This window comes from Phocoena phocoena, chromosome 1, assembly GCF_963924675.1.
Source record: "Phocoena phocoena chromosome 1, mPhoPho1.1, whole genome shotgun sequence".
Classification (NCBI taxonomy): Eukaryota; Metazoa; Chordata; class Mammalia; order Artiodactyla; family Phocoenidae; genus Phocoena; species Phocoena phocoena.
Genome location: NC_089219.1, coordinates 28,752,957 through 28,776,087, shown reverse-complemented (window position 1 = coordinate 28,776,087; position 23,131 = coordinate 28,752,957). Strand labels below are relative to the sequence as shown.

Sequence of the window (23,131 nt, the reverse complement as noted above, 5' to 3'; positions counted from 1 at the left end):
AACCCCGAGGGGCTGGACTCCTCCCGCCACTTTGGTGCGGGACAGTGCCTGCCCAAGGCGAGGTCGCGGAGGGCGGCATAGCTAACCTGGACAGGAGCCTTCGTGAAGCGTGGCTGGTCTGAGGTGCAGGACCAAGACCTGCAGCTGTGAAGGCCCTGGGCCAATCTTGTCCTGGGGAGAGGCCCCCTTCTTCTCGAGGCCCTCCCGCCACGCCCAGTTGGGACCGACCCACGCACCTCCTCCTCTGCAGGCGGTCAAGTGACCACCAAGTGTTAGTTGATCAAGCCTGTAGAGTTGCTTTGAGGACCTTTTTTTTTGGGGGGGGGGGATGTACAATATAACTTGGGGAAAGATTATGAAACAGGACTTGACACAAACATCAGTTCTTATTATTTTCATGTTAAAAACTCTTTAATAACGCCTGGTCACACCAGGACCCAAACTCCATCCCGAGGCCAGCGGGGCCAGCTGTAGGCGTAACGAGGCCCCTGCCTTTCCCCTCAAGCGAGACTCTTCCTCATCATGCGACAGCTATACTGGTCGGCCTCCCCTAACGGGGAAAGCGCTTTTCTATTAGACCTGGAGCCTCTCTGCTTCTGGTTCCCTTGGCCAGGAGCCCTCTCCTTCCTCTTCACACTCACCCCTTCCCCTCCGCCCCCCAACCGCTCTTCACACCTCAAGACATTTCAGATGCCTTTCCCGGACCTCAGATCTATGGTGAGGTACTCCTGTATACTATTACAGTATCTCCTTAATAACCCCTCTCCCAATCTGCAATTTTTGTTCACTAGTTTATTGGGTGCCCCCTCCTCCACTAGAATGTAAGCTTTATAAGGTTATTAAGACCAGCACATTAGTATTTGTTGCCTGAAAGAAATGTGATACTATTTTATTCAGGTTGAGGAATGATTCATGATTTTTCCCTGTCTCTGAGTATCAGTAATGTTTAGACTTTTAACAATCAAAATACATTATTTTTTTAAAGCTTGGGACAAAGAGGAAAGGGAGGGAAAATCCTATCTTTAGTTCCCCCCCCACCCCCAGTCACTGTGGGACTTGGATCAGTCACTTGAACCTCTGGGCTTTAGTTTCCTCACAGTTGTTGTGAAGTTAGGGAATGTACATAAAGCACCGAGAAAATCCTCCCTAAATGTTAGTGAGGGCATTTACTATTGTTATCATCTTAAAGCACTTATTAGATGCACCTATAGTAAACACTTAATAAATGGATGGGATTCAAACCCATATCTGACTCCAATTCTGCCTCACTTCTTCCTTCCCATCCTTACCCCTTATACTGAAAATGCCCTCCCCAATTTCAAAATATCAAATGTCACTAGATGAAACACTATCTTAAAAGTTATTTTCAATCTTTGACTCTACACAATCCAAGTCCTTAGCAGCATTCAACAGGGGTAAATAGAGTCTTTCACCCGTCAACCCCCTCAACTGGTTCCCTAAATGACTGCAAGCTTCTTGGCTTTGTTGACATGGATTTAACAGGATTGGGACCTTCTAATTCAGCCCAATTTAATAAATGTCAATGATCCCTTCCCATCTACCTCTGCTATCCATGGACCCCACCTGTGAGCCCATTATGAAAGGCTCACGAATTGTAATATCAGGAAGTAGGAAGGCAAAAAAGTTTGAATGATTCTGCCCAAAGCCAAGCTGTATGAGGCTCTCCCGACAACATGCACATCCTAGTTTTGGACAACCTCATTCCCAAATGAGTCTGCTTTTAAGGGTATGGTGCAGGGTCTTTGTGTATCTTAACTGTCATAGCCCCAGTGCCTAGAACAGTGCCTGTGCCTCGTACATAGCAGCATCCCATAAATATCTGTGGGGCAGGTGGATGGACCAATAAATAAGTGGGCTTCAAAAATGGCAACTCTGCCCTCATCCCTTGTGGTACTGGTTGCTCTCAGAAGGGAGAACTGTAAAATAGTACAGAAATCTTGGGGGCAAAGAAATCAGTGCCCTCTGAAAGTTGCATTCCAAGCTTCCTGTGCTAGAAAAACATCACTGGATGAGGAAAGCAACTGGATAGAACCCTTTCCTCTTGCATGCGCTGAAGTTAGCCAACTTGACACTTTGAAATCTCTTCTCCGAGACAAGCAATTTTTACACGGCAGAAAGGAAGCTACTTTGTACTGCAGCAGAACACAATATAAAACATACTGGCTTTAGGGACAGTCAGAGCTGACACTGAAGGCCCTCTGCTACTATCTGTGATTCTTGGAAAGTCACTCTCTCTGAACATCACATTCCTCATCTGTAAAACCCAGAGTAGCTAGGTAGAGCAGACACTGCTTGATGCCTACCCAAGAGCCTTTTATCCCTTCTCACCTAGCAAACATGATTTGTCTTTCTAATCCACATGACTCATAGGATAACTTGTAATTAATCTAAGCCACTCATGATGGATGATCTCATTTGCTTTGCCAATGACAGAATAGTGGGAAAATGACCCATTTCTAGCAAATGAGACATTAAGCCAGATCTGCTGGGGCTTCCAGGGATTCCCTTTCTTTAAAATGAAACATTGGGAAAAATTAGTCCCTCTTCTGCTAGACTTTGTTCTGTCAGCATTTCCTTCCTGGAATTATAGCAGCCATCTTGGGATCCTGAGGTGAACTAGTATGAGGATAAAACAACACAAAGGATAGCAGAGCAAAAAGATTGCAATAATCTGTTATGTTGATATTATCATTGAGCCAGTGAATTATCCAACCTTGGAGCCATATGAAATCAGGACTTCTTGTCATGTGATAGTTTCCTTATTTAAGCCAATTTACTTGGGTTTTGCTATTGCAATTGAAGGTAACTGATAAACTACTTCACACGAATGCTGTGAAGATACAACCAAATTATAATGGATACTGTACAAAACACCTAGCCAAGTACTTCAAAGTACCCGAAGTCCCTATTCCTTTTCCAGTTCACTTCCATTAACAACCCAAAAACCTGGCTAGGAGCTCCCACTGCCTCTTTTATAAGGCAAGTTCCTTGCCTTCAGAAGGTGGGGAAGGTCCCCAGAAAAGTTCCTCAAAATTTCTTTGTCCCAAAAAGACACTGCCAAGAGGACAGTGGTGAAGCTGCTGCAGTCTAGAATAAGAGGACAGTGTGTTCCTGCAGGGTAAGCCACGGTGGCCTAAAAAATCTTGATACGGTATCCTGGGAAGGTAGTTGTGGTACTTAAATGGAGAGCTTCTAAATGCACCTCACCTCCAGCAAGTCCACTTTTCCAGCTCCTCAACACTGCTGCTTTAAAAGAGTGCTTCTGTCATGCTCTGTGCACTTTCTAAGCCTGCCAGGCTTCCTTAGCTTACAGCCAAAGGAATAAATATCTTGAAAACTAGGAAGAAAAATGGAGAGCTAATTTCCCAATTCGATGCTTCTTTACATTCAAGCAGTACAGACAGTAGTCTGAGGATGGCCCAGGCTCAGAACTTGAAAATATTCTTCTTTTTGCACTATAACCCTTTCCTTTAGCCGCCAAACCCTAACTGCCATGTGATTCTGGGGTCTATTAAGCCAAGTGATACCCAACAAATACACAGCCTCATTCTACCCTAAAGGCACTTGACAGACAACAATGTGCTACAGTATATGATGCCAACTGACAGGGCAGAGGGAAGGCTGCTCAACCAATCCTGAAAAGGGATATCCAGGGGTGCTAGGACAAGCCTTAAATCAAACCTTGAGCTCTAGGACCAGATAAATCAGGCCTTGGGCTCCCACCATGTTTTTCTCTTGAGTAGCAACCAAGAGCCAAATGCTGAAATCTTTTTAACATCATTCATTTATGGCAATGAAATTTATAACCAAAACGTGGTATAATGATTATCTTCCCATTCGCTCTGCTAAACACTTTCTGCTTCATTAACGGTCATAAATTTGTCTTGTTTCAACTGGGAAAAATCTCCTCCATGTTCCAGTTTGCTCTTCAAGTCCAACCAACCTCACTACTCCTTGCTGGTGAAAAGGAGCATGGGTCTGGCTGGCTTGCTTCCAAGCAAATCTGGCAGGGGTAGCCAAAGGTTAGCAATTTGAACACTTGGCCTCCAGAGAAATGCTAGGCCCACTCTTGTACATACTAACTGCCACTGAAATTTCTCACTGGGCCCTGTGCCAGAATCCTTCTCTGTGCCATCTTCCCCCAATACACAGAAATAACAATAATCTAGGAGTACCAGGGAGGCATGCTGAACTTACATGCTTGACAACTGCACCAACAGTTTAAGGCACAAAATCATAGAACCTTGAAGCTGGGGTGAGAGTAAGAAAAGGTGATGATAATCTGGTTGTTTCTGCTTACCTGAAGATTCAGGAATACTGAGCCCATCCTGCAGACTCAGTATCACTTCTTGATTCTCCCCTCTGTACTCAAGAACCACAGATTTCTAGCTCATTTCTACTCACAAATATTGACACACACACACACACACCCCCACAATACACACTATGGCCCTGAGATGATGAAAATGAATAGAATGTAGCTTCTGCTCCTAGAAGTTCACAGGCTCTGGGGAAAACAAGTCATGAGAGTAAATAGAGCAAGTTGCTAAGTGCTACTGAGTGCACTGGAACACCACCTATGACACTAGTTAGGAGCAAAATTAGGTTTGTTTATTTTATTCTTTTACAAGCATCTCCTGAGGATAGGAGGAAGCTGGAGGTGGAAATGGTGCTGGTGGTTGTGGTGAACAACCTGGAAGTCCCAGTCTTGGCCTGGTTTAAGTTAGGTTTTCCAATGCTCATTTTCAAAAAATACTGGAGAATGACCATATACTTACGAGATCCCAGAGAAGATGGTGTGGAAGACAGCAAACTAAGTAGAAAAAAATAACCCTCCCCCTTCACTGCAGCAGTTTTCATGTTGTTAATCTTGTCTTTCTTAAATCCTATTCCACTCTTGACTATTCTCCCATCTCATTAAAGCAGTCAAAAACATACAAGGTATCTATGTGTGATCTGTCATCTTAGGTTCTACTTCCTCTCCTCATCTCTTGTTTCCTACATTCGTACACTAGGTTTCTCTTGCTCTACTCTTTCTCTAAGCCATCTTGTTCATTCCTATGGTTTTACCTACCATCTATATGATTATGAATTCCATATCTATAACTACAGTTTTGCAGTCTTCCCTGAGCACCAAAACATAAATGTTTACTGGAAACCTTAACCTTGTTACCCCATGGGAACCTCAAAACTCAGTCTAAACAAGGCTAATTGTCTTTCTTCACAAAATGTACCACCTTCCTTCTATAGTCTCCCTTTCCCCCCAGTCTTGGCTAGAGGAATGTCCCAATATACTCACTTGCTCAAGAAGAGTGAACATTATTAGCCTCTACTCCTCTCTTCCTGTTCCATCATCCATGGAGTCCTATTAATTCTATCTCCCCAAGTGTCTCTCCAATTTGCGCTTTCCTTTCTATCTTCATTGATACAGCACTAGAGCCTTGTTCCAGTCCTCATAATCTCTCTAAATGGTACCAGAGAACCATCTGGCTACTGATATCCACCACCAAACTTTTTAAACTCCTTAAAGAGAGAAACACTGTTTTCCTCATTTTTGAATTGTGCCTGCTTACTCCCCTCATAATACTTCTAGACACAGTGCTTTGCATGTTTGTTGAATGAAGAATAAATGGAGGACCTGTGATTACATACAATCTGCAGTTTCAACACTCTGGAATTTGTTTTACCCACTTTACTCCTTTAGAAAGTGATGGTTCTGCTCTTCTAACAATCTGTTATTCTAACGTAAAATCTATCAGAGATTATAATTAATCCCAACAGTTTGCTTTGCTAAGGAAAAAAAAAGAGAGAGAGTCCGCACTTTAGAAATAGAAGCCACTGTTGTCTTTATAAAACACAGAATTGTGCTGCTGCTGTTGCTTGCTTCAGAAGAAACTGTACATTACAGCTGCTGGGATAATTTTACAATGGACTGGACAAGGTACAGCTCAAAGCAGGACACAAACACAAGTCTCAAAGGGAAACAAATGCAAACAAGTACACAGCTGTGGGGCTCCAGGGACATTTCCCCAACCATGCTGGACTTGAGAGGGATAAAAAGTTTAGAAACTAAAGTGAAACCCAGAGTAGACACACATGCCCACCAGATGGCTGCTAAGTGCAACATCACACACCAATCAGGTTGGACTGTGTGCACAGGAAAGTCATTTCATTTTTCCTTATTGCTACTACACCAGGGGGGTCAGTGCATTCGACATATTGTCTTTACTTGCACAATCCTTGGAGGGTTTCCTATTTTCCTTTTTAAAGAAGGAAATCTGCCTTCCCCACCTTATTGTTTTTTTGCTTTGTTTTCTTTTGTTTTGAGCCCATAACCTCCACTACCTTTCTTGGGCTCCCAAACAGCAGCCAGAGGTTCTAAGTCAGTAGGAGTAGAGTAAGGGGAGAGCACCAACCTAGCCTCTCTCCCTGTCCAGGGAGAAGGCAAGTCCTAATAAATGGGCAAAAAGAGAAAACCAGAGAATCCCTTCTCCCCAGTCTGCTTAGAAGGCCAAAGAGGAAAGAGTGCCCTGCATAACCCTGCCATGATCAGACTTTAAGAAGGAAGGCATCCCAGCTACCATCCTGGATTGGTCTACGCCCAGCAAATATAAATAAAAATAACTTCCCCCCATGTAATTTCCAAAACTGCATTTTAGTTAAGAGATGTCTCTCTACCCTGAAGGGGAAGGAACTTTCATCCTTCTTTGTTACACATGATGCCAGGTCTAAAACACTGTCCCACCAGCCTTGCAGATACCCTATGGGCCAGCTAAGAAGTCACAGTGTCCCCCTGGCTGCCCATCTTGCTGGCCTCATTTACAGAATTCTGGACAAGAAAACTATCCAAGAACATCATTGCTGAGCCAAAAAGGAGGCTGCAGTGGAGCTACTGAGTAGGTGGGAGCTTCTTAGGGAGGTTTCACACTGTGAGGTACCTTCTTCAGCATTAATCTAAGCCTAAGTTTCCCACAACAACAGCCTTAGGCTTATCCCCAGCGGCCAGCAGTAGCACCTCAGCCCCAGTGAGTTAGGCTGGACTGGAAAAGTGATCAATGAGCAGTGCTCTCCTTTCCCAGATTTTAGCCAAATTCTCTCCATTCTCTTCTCATCCCGCTCTTCTTCCCCCATGTCTATCCCCTAACCCTTCAACGCTGGATAACCAAGTAGGTCAACCCTAGGACATCCTCAGAAAAGGGAGGTCCCAGGTAGAGAGAAATGAAACCAGATCTAGAAAAAGCAATGAGAGAAACCAACTCCAAAGAGTGGACAGGTGTGGAAGTTGCCAGAAGCCCTCCTGATTTCATGCCAGTTGGGCAGGCCTTCTGCTATGCCCTCACGTAAGTTTGGGGGCAGTCCAGCCCAGTGAGGACATCACTGGGCTTGGGAAGAAGATTCTTGGTCTTCTGCAGCCGAGGAGCTAAGCCTGACCTTGCCAGCGAACAGTGCGATCATTTTAGCCATGCAGAGAATTCATCATCACAAAGGCAGACAGGCAGGGAGGCCAGCAAGCAAGCTGAGTGAACAGAAAATAAAATAAAAGGAGGCCAGGGAAAGAGAGAAGAGGAAAAGGAAGGTAAAAGAGTGGAACAAAGGGAGCAGGAGACTTCTCTAAGAGGATGAGGCTGGGGTCTCCCCAGAGCTTCTTCAGAGCCTAAGTAAGAAGCACCACTTGAACAAAATCAAAGAAAGCCAAAGCTTGTTGCCAACACCACTTCTCAATCTGCATGCACCACCTTTCAAACAAGAGTAATCCTCAAGGTCAAGGGTGTTTTTCAAGTTTCAAAGATAAAACGAAATAGAGAAAATCACAGCAAGATGTCATATTCTTGCCACTGCCCAAGCTGTTTCTTTTGCTTTTATTTCTTAAATGGCATGTACAATGCCAAAGGGCTAAAAAATGCATTTCAAGCCTCAGCTCAAAACCCAACTGGAGAGAGTGAGGCAAAGAGAGAAAAAGGGGAGAACACAAACTTGCTGTGGAGAGTAGGTGGCTGCCACCAGCTCTCAAATGGACATTTGCAAAATGCTGGTGAATGACTGGACCCTCCAGGAATACTGCCCTGATCCCAGCCCCAAAACATACCCAAGAAGAGAACACTCAGAGCCCACTGTCCCAAGAGAACTCTCCTCCCCAAAGGGTGACTGAACACAAAATAGACAGTATATGAAGGCGATGGACAGGGCAGATGGAGTGTTGGCATCACTCTCTTTAGGCACTTGTGTAAGGAATGTAGGCTCTCCAGTGAGCTGCCTCCTCCCAGAGCCCTCCATTCTGTTCTTCAGCTGGGCTGTGCCCATGGGGCACCCCACACTGTAGCCAGCAGGAAAGAAGTAAAGGAAGAGTTACTCAACAGTCCTGATGCCTTCTCCATAATCAATGTTTGTGCTACGTTTTGTGAAGTTGCTGAACAAAGTAGCCAACCAGAACAGAACCTGGGATAGACTGTTTTGCATAGCAAATCTGGGTCTGTACAAAGGCTGCTGGGGAGGGGAAATGGTAGCTCTAACTTCATACGCCCATATTCAGACCGGCCTTCCTCTGGCTGGCCTCCAAGCCTGAGCTAGGTCTAAAGTGTCATGGCTTCATCACCAGATTGGGGCAAGCCCAAGCCCAGGCTCCTCAAAAAGAGGAATTTCCACACTGAAGCTGCAACTCCTCATCCCAAGCAGTGGGACAGGAAAAAATGAACAGTCAAGAAATGAGGAAGCCTTGCTTCAAGGCCAACAGGCCCCAAGCTAGAACCCCCTACTTTTCCAGTTCTGCAACACAGCCAAACCCCATCTCTACCCAGGAAGACAGGAAAAAATTTTTTAAAAAGCCTATGCCACCCACTCACATGCCCTAGTGGGAAATCAGGAAAAATTCATTTGTGTAAACAGAAGCAAAAGGGAGCAGCAAAATTCCCCAGCCTATCCACAGGACACACTGAAATCTGGGATAAGCCAAAGTGTCAGAGGACAGTCCAGAGGAAGGGAAGATGCACTTGCAGAAAAGAGTGCAGGGCAGTGCAGAAGGGGTGCCTGCAGCAAGAGAAAGATATTATCTGCACAGAGGAAAGGTGGAGACTGAGCCCCACCTTGGGGAGATAACCACCCCCTACAGAGCCAGGCCAAAGAACAAGTCAGGTACATAGTTCCTTCTGACGGCTCAATGTTTCTGGGATGTAAACTCATTGGGCATGGGAGGGTTTCCAGATTTTGGCAATAGACTCAAGTTATGGTATAAAAATAACATTTAGTTTTTGCTTTTTTTTTTTTCTTATTTTAGACCTAAGGATCGTTTGTTAAAAGACACCCCAGTTAAAAAATATTGAAACATAAACAGACTTGACCATCAGGGAAAAAAAAAGAAGCCAAGAGTGAGAAATGCTATGAAAGTAACTCCAGACCCAGGCAGGTGGGGAGGAAGCGGGGACGGGAAGAAAGGAGACGTAAGTGGAAAGGCCAGAGGCCAGTCACCTCAGCAGCTCCGAGAGACTTGTCATGTCTGAAAGTGCAAATGTCAATGGATTTTAACCATCTTGAGGTGGCGATCTTTTTAAAAGCTCAATGAATATGGAAGTCAACTCCTTCAAATGCAAAATAGCTGGCGCTCTGGCTGGAGGCTTGTTGGGTTAGGGGTATTTCATCCCCACCTACCTCCTCTCCCACCCCCACCCCGCCCCCACCCCCCCAAAAATAGGTACAAAAGGTTGCAGTTCTGCAGCATTACCGTTACAGGGAAGGCACTGGTTACCCACCAGCAGGCGGAAGGAAGACAGGGTCGTGTCACTTCAGAGCTAAGTGCCATAGTGCCTTAAGTCTTACTAGGGGCTGGATGTCTGTCAGGGAGAAGGTGTAAGGTGGGGTAGAAAAGGTGGAGAAAGAGGAATAAGGGAAAGAGGAGTGGCAGCTGGGGGAGGGGCAACCAAACCATTAGCATTAAAAATCTTCCTACAAGCTGGATTCTCAACCCATTAAAACATCTAGTATCCTAAAATATTGATCTGCATCTGGTTTCGTTTTTCTTCTTAAACAAATCTAGACCTTTTCTGATTAAGGCTCCTAAAAAATCCTTCCCTCCTCCCACCCACTTTTCAAGCCCCTCACTTTCCCATCTAAAGTATCAAACCCAAACCTACCAGCTTTTGACTGCAGGGCTGCAGGGCCGACCTTACCAAGCTGTCAGGCATGAGTCTTTAGCACTGTGAGTCACATGCGACATCTGTGTGTATGGTGGGCACCGGGGCTGCCTCTCTTGGTCCAGTGGAGTCAGGGCCAGATGTGACAAGATGGGGTGAGGGGTGGAGGGCATGAGGTGAATATCAGAGATTTCTGGCTGGTGGTCTGGCTTACTGGCCCTGTTCCCCACCCTTTCGCCCCCTCTGTAGAGGAAACAAGGCCTTCTGCATTCCTCCCTGCCCCACCTCCCTCCCTGCTTCCTCTGGATTTGGGCGGCACAGCTCTTGGGGCTTGGAAAGCTTTCTTCTATCCAGTGAGGTAACAGCGTTCTGCCTTCAAGCGAAGTACATGGTGCGCAGAGTATCCTGGTGAACCTGCACGGCTTTGGCCAGGGCCTGGGGGTCCCGCCCATTGCTCTGCCCCGATATGTGGCTCCCCTCTCCACTGAAAAGGAAAAATGAAAGAAGTCCTTCCTGGTGAACTGAGTTGCTAATTCCTTCCCCCACCCCTAGGATGCCAATTCCCATAACAATTTAAGAGAAAACCCCAACCCAGATTTTGGCTGACGAGCCCAAGGACATCAAATCGGACAATACTCATTTCCTACTACCCAAGGAAAATTGAGAGGGTCTGGTACCAGAGGCTGAAGCAAAAAGGAAGCCAGCCTGATCCCAGGCCTCACCTGTCATGCTCCTTGTCCACTAGGTGGTATCGTGCCCGGAAAGCCACCAAGCGGGCATAGTAGGCAGGTGCTGGAATTGAGACGGAGCGTGTGCATCGTACATAAGTGTGGCACAGCTGGTACGTCAAGATCTGGAGCTCATCCGCTGTGAAACGGTTGTCATCCCAAAGGACATAGTAATGGGATGGTCGGCTGGTGCCCTGGGAAGATAGGAAGGTGAGGGGCCCCAGGTTGGGCAGAGGGGATGGTTGATGATAAGGAACAGGCTCACTATTAAGAGTATGGCTGGGTTGGAAGACCCACCCATGAAAAGGCAGACACAAAGCCACCTATGTCATAAAGCACTCATCTTATGGGCAACCTGCCTAAGACGTTCAAAGTGCACTCATGTTCAAGTGCACGAAGGGCTTATTAAGAGAATAATCCTGATTTGAATGCCACTCAGTGAGGAATGATATATTCTAGAGGCAGTGGGAATAATCAACTAATCTTTGACCCATTGGAAACCCCAGGACATAGCCCAGCTACCTGGATGCCTGCGTGGCTGCACAGATAGAAGTCAAACTCAAATGGGTGGGTGATGTTGGTGTCCACAGTGGTCCCAGCTGGGATGTTACCACTCTTCCCAATCTGTATAGAGACAAAGACAACCGAGATCCCAAGACCTGCATGACCCTAACTAGGGCCCCAACTCAATTCTAATCTGATTCCATCAGAATCCCAAGAGTAAAGTAGAAGCTGCTATTCCCAGAGGGTACTGGGAATTGAAATAATAGGCTTCTAAAGTCACACAGACCTGTGTTTAAGTGCTGCTTTCACCCTTTATTAGCTGTGTGATCTTAGCAAGTCATTTAACCTTTCTGAGGCTAAACTGGAGATAATAACAGTACCTACCTCACAGGGCTGCTGTGAGGAAGACGCCTTGTACAGTGTCTGGCACATAGGAGAAGTTCAATAAATGGAAGTTCCCTTTCCCTTCTCTGGGAGCTGGTCTATATATGGGGTCTATAGGCCAGGGAGCTAGGAGGAGGGAGATGAAGTATAAGGGAAGGAGGGGAGAAGGGGGAAACAAAGGGAAGGAAGCAGCAGAGGAAGGACCACAAGAGCTAAGGGGAAGAAAGGGACCAGGGAAGATGGACAGGCCAAGGACTAAAACCCCAGATTTTATTTCAAGGGCTTCCTCCATATTAAGAGAAGGGAGACAAGATAAGGGTATGGGTGGCTTCCTCAATCCCTCACTCACTCGCTCATTCTTGTCAGCACAAAAAAGGCGGGTGTGATGGCGTTTCTGCACCACAATATAAGTGATCCCGGGCTGGTAGTCCTTTTCCAGTTTGATGCAGGCATCACGAATGGCCAGCAGCTCATAGTGGAGGATCTAGGCACAGGGTGAGGAGGGAGACAAAGAGACATACAGCTCCTCTTGAGTTCACGCAGCTTTCTGAACTAAGGGGTTGCCACTTGTAATACGGCTTTTTGTTCAGCCTCTCTTTATAAGCTGACACCCAACCATTAGAGATGATAAGCTCTTCCTACCAAAATCAGCCTTATACAGGCATACCTCGGAGATATTGTGGGTTCAGTTCCAGATCACTACAATAAAGTAAGTCACATGAATTTTTTGGTTTCCCAGTGCATATAAAAGTTATGCTTACACTATGCTATAGTCTATTAAGTGTGCAGTAGCAGTATGTCTAAAAAAAAAAAAAGTATATACCTCAATTAAAAAATACTTTATGGCTAAAAATTGCTAACTATCACCTGAGCCAGTGAGTCATAGCAGTAACATCAAAGATCACTGATCACAGGTCACCATAACAAATATAATAATAATGAAAAAGTTTGAAATATTGCAAGAATTATCAAAATGTGACACAGAGCCATGAAGTTTTAGCAAATGCTGGTGCCGACAGACTTGCTGGACGCAGGGTTGCCACAAACCTTCAATTTGTAAAAAATGCAGTATCTGCGAAGCACAATAAAGCGAAGTGCAATAAAACGAGGTATGCCTGTAGACAGTTCACCTGACATGTTCCTATAAAGCCTAGCCGGGAGGCTTAGTATCAGCAGAGAGCACTCACCTGGTTCCTATGTATAATTAGACCTAACATCAAGACACAGAACCAAGGTTCAGAGAGAAATCACAATGCCCAAAGTAAGGCTGAATTTAGGATCAGAAGGAAAATGGAAGTTACCCATGAGCTCTAAGAGCAGACAGGATTGGGACCACCATAGAAGACTAGACACATAGTTCAGAAATGGGTGTAGAGGGACTAGATAAATTCAGTCCTGAAAAAAAGCAGTATTATACAAAAATGGACTAGCTCAAGAAGCCACAGGTGAAAAACCATAGTCAGTAGTTGCCTTGTGGCCTTGGATGTCAGGTATAGGGAGTAAAAACTGTATGGCAGAAGTAAATACAATTTAGAATCAATTAGAACTAGGTTTAAACCCAAGCTTTATCTAATTTTATTATCTTGAGCAAGTTACTTAACCCCTTTAAGTCTCATTTTCTCCACACTGACTAAAGTTACTAATAAGATCAGCCTCACAAAACTGTTGTGAAGACTAAAACAAATAATTAAGTAAAAACACAAAAAACCTAATAGTGGCTTAATAACTGCTGACTGCTTTGCTTATTAAGCAGTTTGAATTTTAACCCCAGGCTATGTGAGGTCACTAGACATCTCTAAACACAGACATGTTATGATAAATGCATCTGGCATTTTAGGAAACACTGTATGACTTGGAGGAAATTGAGCATAATGGTTAAGAGCATGAACTTTGGAATCTAACCAATTTGTTTGAATCCCAGCTCTACCACTTATTAGCCTGGATGACACTGAAGAAATCATTTAACATTTTCAAGCCTCAGTTTCATCATCTATCAAGTGGAATAATAATTATTTCATAGGGTTATTGTAAGCATTAAATAGAATACATACAAAGTGCTTAGCTCAGTTTACGGCACATAAGAGGTACCCAATAAATGGTAGTTATATTACTATGTATTAAATGGTAGTCAAGGAAACCAGTTCAGTACACTAATCTAAACAACAGAATACGAAGGCTTAGCAGGGAGAAAGAATAGGAGGAACATCGTGAAGGTCAATAGCAGTGATTCTCAAAGTGTGGTCTCCAGACCAGCAGCATCACCTAAGAACCTGTCAGAACTACAAATTTTAGGGCCCCATCCTAGATTCACTGAAGCAGAAATTCTAAGGGTAGAGCTCTGCAAACTACTTTAATAAGCTCTCCAAAAGATTTTGATGGATGCTAAAGTTTGAGAACCACTGATCTAAAGAATCAGTCTTCAACATGGACCAACTAGTAAATAGGCACTGAGGGTCTTTTATTACAAGAAGAAAGGTCTATCAGTGATTGTACACGCCATCTCTCAATTGTGATCTCTGCTTCCAAGACTACTCCATTTAGCAAACCTCCCTAAGTAGTAGCACCTCCCAGTGTCAATAGCTCAGAAAAGACAGCAGTACTCTCTGCTACCATCAGGCCCCCCGGCCTCAATGTGAGGTTTTCTTGACCTATTGTGGGCCCTACCTGGGGGAGCTGGCCTTCAGGAACCCCATCTCGGTAGAAGATGATGCGGGTAGGCTTGAAGCGGGTGGACTTGTAGAACTGGATGAGCAGCTCACGTACCATGTAGGACAAGTCTTCAATGATCTCCTGCCGAGGTCGCTGCACCCGCACAGTAGCACAGTAACGGCTGGGGTGGGCATCCATACTGCCTACCACCTGATAACCAAAGAGGCAGGATCAGCTCCCAGAACCTCCACCCTCCCAACACTGTTAGGTTCTGGGTTTGGGGAAAGGCCACTTAACAAAACAACTATGCAACTGAATGAGGTTTTTTGGATTCAATAAGCCCTGGTTCAATCTGTTCTACCACACATGTGGAAGTTACTTAATCCACGTGATCTTCTTGTTCCTCCTCTGAAATGGAGATAAGAATACCACCTACTTGCAGTGCTGTTGTAGCACATATAAGTCATCTTGTACAGGGCCTAACACACAGTAGGTACTTGGTAAGTTTGATTTCCCTACTCCTTGCAGAGGGGCATGTGAAGGTTTGGCACTACTAGCTCAAAGAGTGACCTCATTCAAAAACAAGTTTATCTTTTTTTTTCAATTCAAGTGCTAATCTACGCTAGGAACCACAGTGAAGAGTGTTCTTGTGGGTGGTGGGAATAACATCATTTTCTAAGGGGACAATAGCCAAAGCCTACTAGGATGGATGGCCACAAGGAAATTAAAGATAAGCATAGTATAGGGTTCCCCACATTTACTGAGGTAGGCCCAGTCTGCCTAGAGAAACTTGAGGGTTGAAGAAAGAGAAGTGGGAAAGAAGGCCTGGTCCCTTTAGCCAATTCAGAAGCCCCTATGAGACAGGGAGCAAAGATGTCAGGAGAGGGATTGGAGAGCTATCTAATCTACTAGGTGGATCAGGGGTAGGGATGGGGAAGACTAAAGGACAATCGCAGCAACTAAGTAACTCCCTTAAAAGGGATTTCAGAGAAGAGATATGTTCGTATTCCAAAAGTGGGCAGAGAGAGAGAGAGGGAAACTCGAACACAGAACAAAAGTGATGGAGACAGGGCCAAGTCTCTGGCCACAGCCTACACTCTCACTGCTCTCTCTCCGAAAAGAAAATGCCATGCAGAGTTAGTTTTATTAAGAAACCAAGGGAGTGGTTAATGGGGATGATCAGCTGAAATAAAAAGATCTTGTGAAGGGTCAAGCAGCAGAGCTAAGGGAAGGAAATCATGTGTAGTCTTGGGGGCCCAGAGCTAAGAGAAGAACCTTATGAGGAAGTTGGAAAGTAACACTCACTGCTGTGATAGAAGGTTTTTTCCCATCCCCTGCTGGGGGGTGTGTAACATCTGCTCCCAGGAATATCACTGGTTGTTGAAAGACAGCAGAGCTAAACAAGGAAGAGAAAACAAATGGTGAGGAGTTGGGTCTTCTCTTCCTGGCACCATCCAGCACCCACTTTGGTCCGCTCTCCCTTGTATGTGATTCACTTGGCCTGGACAGGGTCCTATCTTTTCATCAATCACCAGTATGGCACCTTACTTGACAAGGGCAAGTGGGCAATAGAGTTCATACCGTTGGTGTGGAACTAGGATGTTGTTAATGCCACCAAGTTTGACATTGATCTTCAGGCAAAGGTTGGACAGAGTCTGAGGCGAGGTCTTGACCACATTCTTCACTTGCACACACTGTGTAGCCATTCCCAAGAGTGTATCTCCAACACGTTTCACTTCAGCTATGAGCAGGGAGAGAACTGATTAGTGCATTCAACAAATATTTACTGAATGCCTCCTAGATGCCACGAAGTATATGAGGTGCTAGGGAACACAATGATGACCAGAAACACACAGGGTCCCTACTCTTATAGTGCTTACTATCCAGTGACTAATTTTAAAAATCATGAAAAGTATAACAATGATAAATGCTACAACAGAAAACTCCATGGAGCTGTGAGAGCATATAACGTGGGGGTAATAACCTAGTCAGGAAAGGATTCTTGAGTAAGTAATGAGTGAACTGAAATCTAAAGGTAGAAGAGAACTTAGAAGGGAGAGGGAATATGGGAAGAGGATTCCAGGCAGAGGGAAGAGCGTGCAAAAATGTATGCTGATAGGAGAAAGCAACATACATTTGAGAAACTGAAAGGCCAAAGTAACTACAAAGGAGAATAAAAAGGAACCATAGTGTGAGAGGAAGAATGTGGTCATTAGACCAATCTAGGGAAATGAGGGTAGCTTAAGAAGGCAGATGTCAAATGGAAAGAAACAGATTCAAGAGACTATATACGTAAGGGAAAATAATTTTTATGGATAACCTCTGAGTTTCTAGATTTTTATAATAGAACAGATAGCTCATAAGTTCTTTTTGAGACATTTTGAGTTTGAAGTGTTTTTTGGTCATCCCAGTGAGGATATCCATCACGCAACTGAGTATAGTAGTTGGAAGTTCAGGAGTAGTCTGAAATGGAGATGTAAATTTATGAGATATTTAGGTACAGGCAGTAATTGAAAACATGATCTTGAGATCACCAAGGAAGAGAACAGAATGAAAGGAGAAGAGGGCTTAGACCTGTATCTCTGAACTCACAATACTTGCAGAACAGGAAGAAGATGAGCCTGCAAAGGACAAAAATTCAGAGAACCAAGAGAAAGATCAAGACAGTATTATATCATGAATGCCAGGGAAGAAAGAGTGTTTCAAGAAGGAGTAAGTGTTCAATTAAGTCAAATGCTGCTAAGAGATTGGTAAAATGAGGACCAGAATTTTGTGATAGTGAGGCAAAAATTAATGTATAGAGGCAAAAACTGTTTTTGGTAATACAAGGTACCAAGGAGGAGATGTAGGATCAATGAACGGTATGATATGTTTTCAATGGGAGAGATTTGAGAATGTTTAAAAAGCTAAAGGGATCATTTCTACTTCTAAGAGATAAAGTTAGAGGCAAACCAGTGTCTCTGCACATAACATTCAGAAAAGCCAAATAAAATATAGAAATCATCTTTTTGTAGGCAGTAGAGAAGTGCTAAGACAACAAGAACTGGAAGGGTTAACACTGCAGAGAGGGAGAGAATCTCACAGAGGTGAGCCATCTGCTGCAGCTGCTTTTGCCCTGGGTACATGTGCTGATTCTAGGTGTGGGCAGGAGGCTGAGATTCTAGGCTTTGCACCAAAAGAGGAACCACTGCCAAGGGACAGAGAAAGCAACAGTTTCTGGCAAACACAGGCTAGTTCTAAACGTGAAAGGTTAAAAAAAAAAACATTTAAAAGAAAACACAGGGCTTCCCTGGTGGCGCAGTGGTTGGGAGGCCGCCTGCCGATGCAGGGGACACGGGTTCGTGCCCCGGTCCGGGAGGATCCCACGTGCCGCGGAGCGGCTGGGCCCGTGAGCCATGGCCGCTGGGCCTGCGCGTCCGGAGCCTGTGCTCCGCAACGGGGGAGGCCACGACAGTGAGAGGCCCGCGCACTGCAAAAAAAAAAAAAAAAAAAAAAGAAAACACAGACTAGTATCTTCATGACCTTGGGATTTCCTAAACAGGACTCAGAAAGTACTAGGCATAAAGGAAAAATATTGACAAATAGGACTACATTAAAATTTTAAATTTCTGTTCAACAAAAGAACCCATTAAGAAAGTAAAAAGGCAAGCCACAGATATGTATAATACATATAAATTTAAATAAAGGAATTATAAAGAACATCTATAAGTCAATAAGAGAAAGGTAGTGAAGCCAGCAACAAAAAGAAAAGACTTGAGCAGGAACTTCTCAAAAGAGGCTCGTGAAACAGCCAATAGAAATATAAAAAGATACTCAACTTTATCAATCACCGGAGGATTCAAATTAAAAGCAAAATGCAGTATAACTAAAGACCCATAAGAACGGCTAAAATGAAAGCGACAATACCAAGTTTGGTAAGGATATAAATAACTACAACTCTCCTTTGCTGCTGTTGGAAGTATACATTTGTACACTTAAAATCCCTCCTAGTTACACACCCAATAGAAATGGGCATATATGTTCAAAGGACATGTACAAGAATGTTAAATGAAGCATTATTTATAATAGTAAAAACTGGAACCAACCCAAATATGTCCATTAACAGTAGAATGTATAAATACATGTAAATTGTGTTATTATCATATAATGGAAAAACTGTAGCAAACTACAACTAAACAAACACGGATAAATCTTACAAACATAATGTTGAGTGGAAGAAGCCAGACACAAAAAAAGGTACATGGTATATGACTCCATTTATATAAAGTTCAAAGACAGTCAAAACTAATCTATGGTGTTAGAAGCCAAAATAATAGTGGTTAACACTGATGGGGAGTTGTAGTGAGTGGTAGCCTGGGATTGTGGTAATGTTCTACTATCAGAACTAGGTACTGGTTACCTTGCTAAGACATTTTGTGAGAATCAATTGACTGAACACAAAAGATCTCTATATGTATACTGTACTTCAATAAAAAGTTTACATTAAAAAAATTGTACCTAAAAGTTTAGTGGAGAGGAAGGAGTTAAAAATACTAAGAACAGGGTGAGGTATGGTAGCAGATTAGAACTGGACAAATGTGACACTATCCTTTTACACTCTCAGGGCAATCACAATGCATGTGGACCTTGCTTTGACCATCACTTGGCCTACCAGGAAGGAGGATGAAGGATCTTTAGAAGAATCTGACTGTTCCTCTTATCTGCAGGCTTAACTCCTAGGCAATGCCCCCATTACCTAAGTGGTATTCAATATAATCAAAGAACAGCATGTAAGTGGAAGAAACCCAAGGTCCTAATCAAGGTATGAGACTGGAGAGAGGTATAACATGACTGAGTCCAGGGAAGGGAAAATTTTCTGAGTAAGCACTGACTTCTCCAAGCATGCCACACTATACTCCACACGCAGGCCGAAAACACTGGATTCTCCCTTTATGGAGGAAACCAGATCCATGGATAATTACTCAAGGCAGTTCTCCTAAAAAGCATCCGATAAATCAATAAGAACAAGGTAGTGAAGCCAATGAAAAAAGGAAAAGACTTGAGCAGGCACTTCTCAAAAGAGGCTAGTGAAACAGCCAATAGAAACATAAAAAGACACTCCACTTTATCAATCACAAGGGACACCAATTTATGGCCCAAGAGAGACATGGACTTGAGGTGAACCAACTTCCATAAGTATTGAGTATCATGTGAGCGGAAGGCTCTACCTTGGGTATATATGTGCAGAGGGAAGAAGATTTCAGAGCAGAATCAGATCCACTCCATGCTCAAAACAATATCAAGCAAGACCGTAACTGATCAGCAGCCTGATACAATTTCTAGAGGAATCCAAAAAGAGACGAGTTAATCCTGTAGGTAGGATGACAAGAGAAAGCTTCCAGGAATAAGTACATTTAAACTAGGACTTGAAGGATACAGAATTTTAAGGGCAAGGTGGAGGATAAAAAGAGTACTTAAATATTCTAGGCAAAGGCAAATGATGTAAGCAAAACCAGAGACTAGACAGCAGAGACAAGGAATGAGCATTTAGAGCATCTACTATGTCACAGGCACTGTTAGATGCTGCACTTTATATAATTAATTAATGAGGCTGAGAAAGGTTAGATAATTTGCCTAAGACAGTAATCTGGCATAGCCAGGATTAAAATCCAGTTCTATCTAATTCCAGAACAAGTCATCTTTCTGGTATGTGTGGCAAAGGGAACAGTACCTGAAGCTGAAAAGGTTAAACTAAGATCAGGGCCCTAAAAAACTTTTATTTTGTGAATGGGGGCTAATGAAGGTTTGGGGGTTTTTTTTGAGAGTACAATCACAAAAAGTCTCATCCAGTAACCTATACAAGAAAGATTTAAGAAGAAATGTTAGAACTAAATTGAGAAGAGTGGGTGGAGAGCAGGGAATACACCTTAATACTGTAAAAAAGAGCATTAGAGGTAAGGCAAAGAGAAGACAGATTGTCCCCAAAGTCTGGATGATGGTACCCAGAAGCAACTGTGATGCCAACACATAAGAGAAAAGTAAAGAGAAGGGCTTACTGGTAGACAGAGGAGACAAGCTAGTAAAGAAATGGTTCACCAAAACACTTTGTAAGAGCCGAGAGCACATACCAATGTATTCAGGATCTAGCGGTATTTCTTTTCACACACAGTAGGTGATCAATAAACTCTTGTGGAAAGGAGATAGGTCAAAGGGAGAGATCGGAACTGCAGAGAGGTCAAGGGTGGAATCAAGATTTTAATAATACAATATAACATACAGTAACAATAGCTGGTGACTGAAACAACTGAAATGGATGAGAATTTCACTAGAATGAAAAGGCAGAGAGGGCAGAATACAGAAATCTGGAAAATGCCAGGCATTCCTGGTAATGACAAAAACAATTAAGGAGAGACAGGAGAAAATATCAAGAAGTCAAGAGGAGAAAGGTCATTGGTGACCCTCTGCAGAGGAGGTTTAGGAGAATGGCAGAGGTAAAATAAATGAAAAAGGCTAAGGAGTAAGTGGCTGGTGAGGAAGTGGGGGTAGAAAATGTAGACAGCTCATTTAAAAACGTTGATGAAGAAAAACAAAAAAATAGGAAGAAAAAAGCTAAAGGAGATGGCATGACTGTAGTAATGTGCTCTAGGGTGGGGAATCTAAAGATGTTTGAGGGTTCAAGGGTCCCAAAGGTAAAAGGAAGGAATAGAAACAAGAGCACACGTGGGTTGAGTAAGATAAAAGGAGAGACACCTCTTCCTTTGAAGAGGAGACGTGGAGAAGGAAAAAAAGTAAGAGAAGAGCACTGAGTCAGAGATGTATATAGTCATTCTCATTCTTAAAAGAGAGGAAAAGAGAGGGAAAGCTTCTCAAAAAGTCTCCATCATTCCCAGCAGTGGAACACCAACAGAACCACCACAAATTCTGCTTGGGTGTGCTGCCCTATGTCTTGACAGACAATGCACTCCTGAGAATAGGAATCTGGACTGACCCATCTCTGTATCCAGCTCAGCTTAGCCTGGCACACACACCAGCACACAGAGGACCCCAGTAAATGTTACTGGGAAGGACTGTGAGCAGGTAAACAGGACCAGAGATGACTAACTGGCTCATATAGTCTAATATTTCTCCTCTAAGAAGAGCACTGACACTAAGGAACAGCTCTGGCTAAAGCCAAGAATCCACACTGAGTCGTCCCTAGGATCTTCCAGGGAGCTACCCTGAGAGGAGTCCTATCACCGTAATCACTGTCCCAACAGAACTGTACCATACACTGGCGTCTTCCCTGGCAGGATGACGATAATGAGCTGCAGCCCTGAGTAGGTGTTCTTGAGATGCCGGAACATGGGCTCCACGCTGTCTGCCCCCTGCGCATATTTGCAGAAGCAAGGCTGGCCCTGGATGGGCATCCCTGCATCCTTGGAAATCTTCCGCAGCTGGTCTGTGAAGTTCCTGCAGCACAAGTATGGTCATGACAGGAGGCAGGTAAGTCCCACTTTAATACCTCTAACCAAATGCCTCCATGTTAGGTGCCTAGCACTATGACAGGCACTGACAGATTATAAGATGAATGAGACATCATCACATCCAGTGTAAAAAGCACATTTACAGTTGGATAGGACAAGACAGAGCTTGCCAAGTGTTCAATGGTATGAGCAGAGAGCTGAGGGAGCCCAGAGAAGGGATCTGTGGGAATTCTCAAAGTCCCCCATGTTGTCCCATTCAAGCAGCTGGTTCCTACGTTTCAAGTCTACAGCAATAGGAAGATGCCCAAGAGGAAGGCCTCTTGGCTCAAATTAAAATAAATAAGGTTCCAACAGTGATCAGAGCACAGGAGATGCTCAGAAAAAAATGAGCTCCCTCCTCCCCTACTGGTTCTTTGAAGCCTGAGAGCAAATAATTAAACAAGCTTCTTTCTTTTGGCTTTAGAGCTTTACCCTAGGAAAGGAAGACAAAGCTGGAAGAGAGGGTTCACATGCAACAGATTAAAAAAAAAAATCGAGCTACATAAATATAATGACAGACTGAAAGGAGCAGCAGGAAATTCAATTGTGAAAGTCCTGCATTTAGATTAAAAGCAACAATGTACAAATAGAGAATAAAAGCAATCGTTTAGGGCATGTTATTATATAGCATATAAATATCAATAAGATGGATTTAAAAGCCTACACAGTGAGGAAATAAATTTTTTACTTATTAGTTGAAAAGAAAAAAAACCTGTAAGATTAATATAGTACAACACTGTTGTATAAAATTTTAAATACTTATATACATATAGGTATATAAAATACATAAATTGGGTAGGAAGGTTGTAATAATTCATGACAGTGACTGCATCAGAAAGGAGGAACGGGACTAGAATGGAGAAAATAAAGGAATGTCAAATTTATCTTTAATATTTTATTTACTTTTTAAAAAGGATAAAATAAATATGACAATACTCTGGATGATGGACACATGGATGTTTTCTATATTATTCTAATTTTAAAAATTCTTTCAAATAAACATTAGAGTAAAAAATATAACCAATTATTTCATGTAAATAAGAGCCAGGGCTCTGATGGACAACCTAACAGTGTTTCTTCCATTTCTCTGCTTTGTATACAACTACAGTATAGCTATTTAAAAAGCCAAGGTGTTACCAGATTCCATCAATAAGTGGGTCTCTACTTCAAGGAAAGTGGTTTTCCCTATCTTCTATTACCAGATCACACTTGGGATATTATGGCCACAAAGTGTTTAGAG

The 23,131-nt window shown here is 43.4% G+C and overlaps 1 protein-coding gene across 3 annotated transcripts in view; it reads right to left on the bottom strand.

Annotated features, from left to right (window-relative positions):
- Window positions 1–4,611: 4,611 nt before the first annotated feature.
- AGO1 (argonaute RISC component 1) overlaps window positions 4,612–23,131 on the bottom strand; it is a 35,752-nt gene continuing 17,232 nt past the window's right edge. Inside the window, exons 12-19 of one of the 3 annotated variants that reach the window (XM_065893926.1) lie at window positions 21,654–21,838; window positions 15,992–16,151; window positions 15,716–15,806; window positions 14,426–14,620; window positions 12,111–12,245; window positions 11,396–11,497; window positions 10,868–11,067; window positions 4,612–10,629 (exon numbers count right to left, since the gene is read on the bottom strand). In XM_065893926.1, the coding sequence (XP_065749998.1) occupies window positions 10,521–10,629; window positions 10,868–11,067; window positions 11,396–11,497; window positions 12,111–12,245; window positions 14,426–14,620; window positions 15,716–15,806; window positions 15,992–16,151; window positions 21,654–21,838 (1,177 nt within the window). In that variant the 3' untranslated portion in view covers window positions 4,612–10,520. The remainder of the gene's footprint in view (window positions 10,630–10,867; window positions 11,068–11,395; window positions 11,498–12,110; window positions 12,246–14,425; window positions 14,621–15,715; window positions 15,807–15,991; window positions 16,152–21,653; window positions 21,839–23,131) is intronic. The other 2 variants (XM_065893932.1, XM_065893935.1) reach the window with 2 other exon arrangements.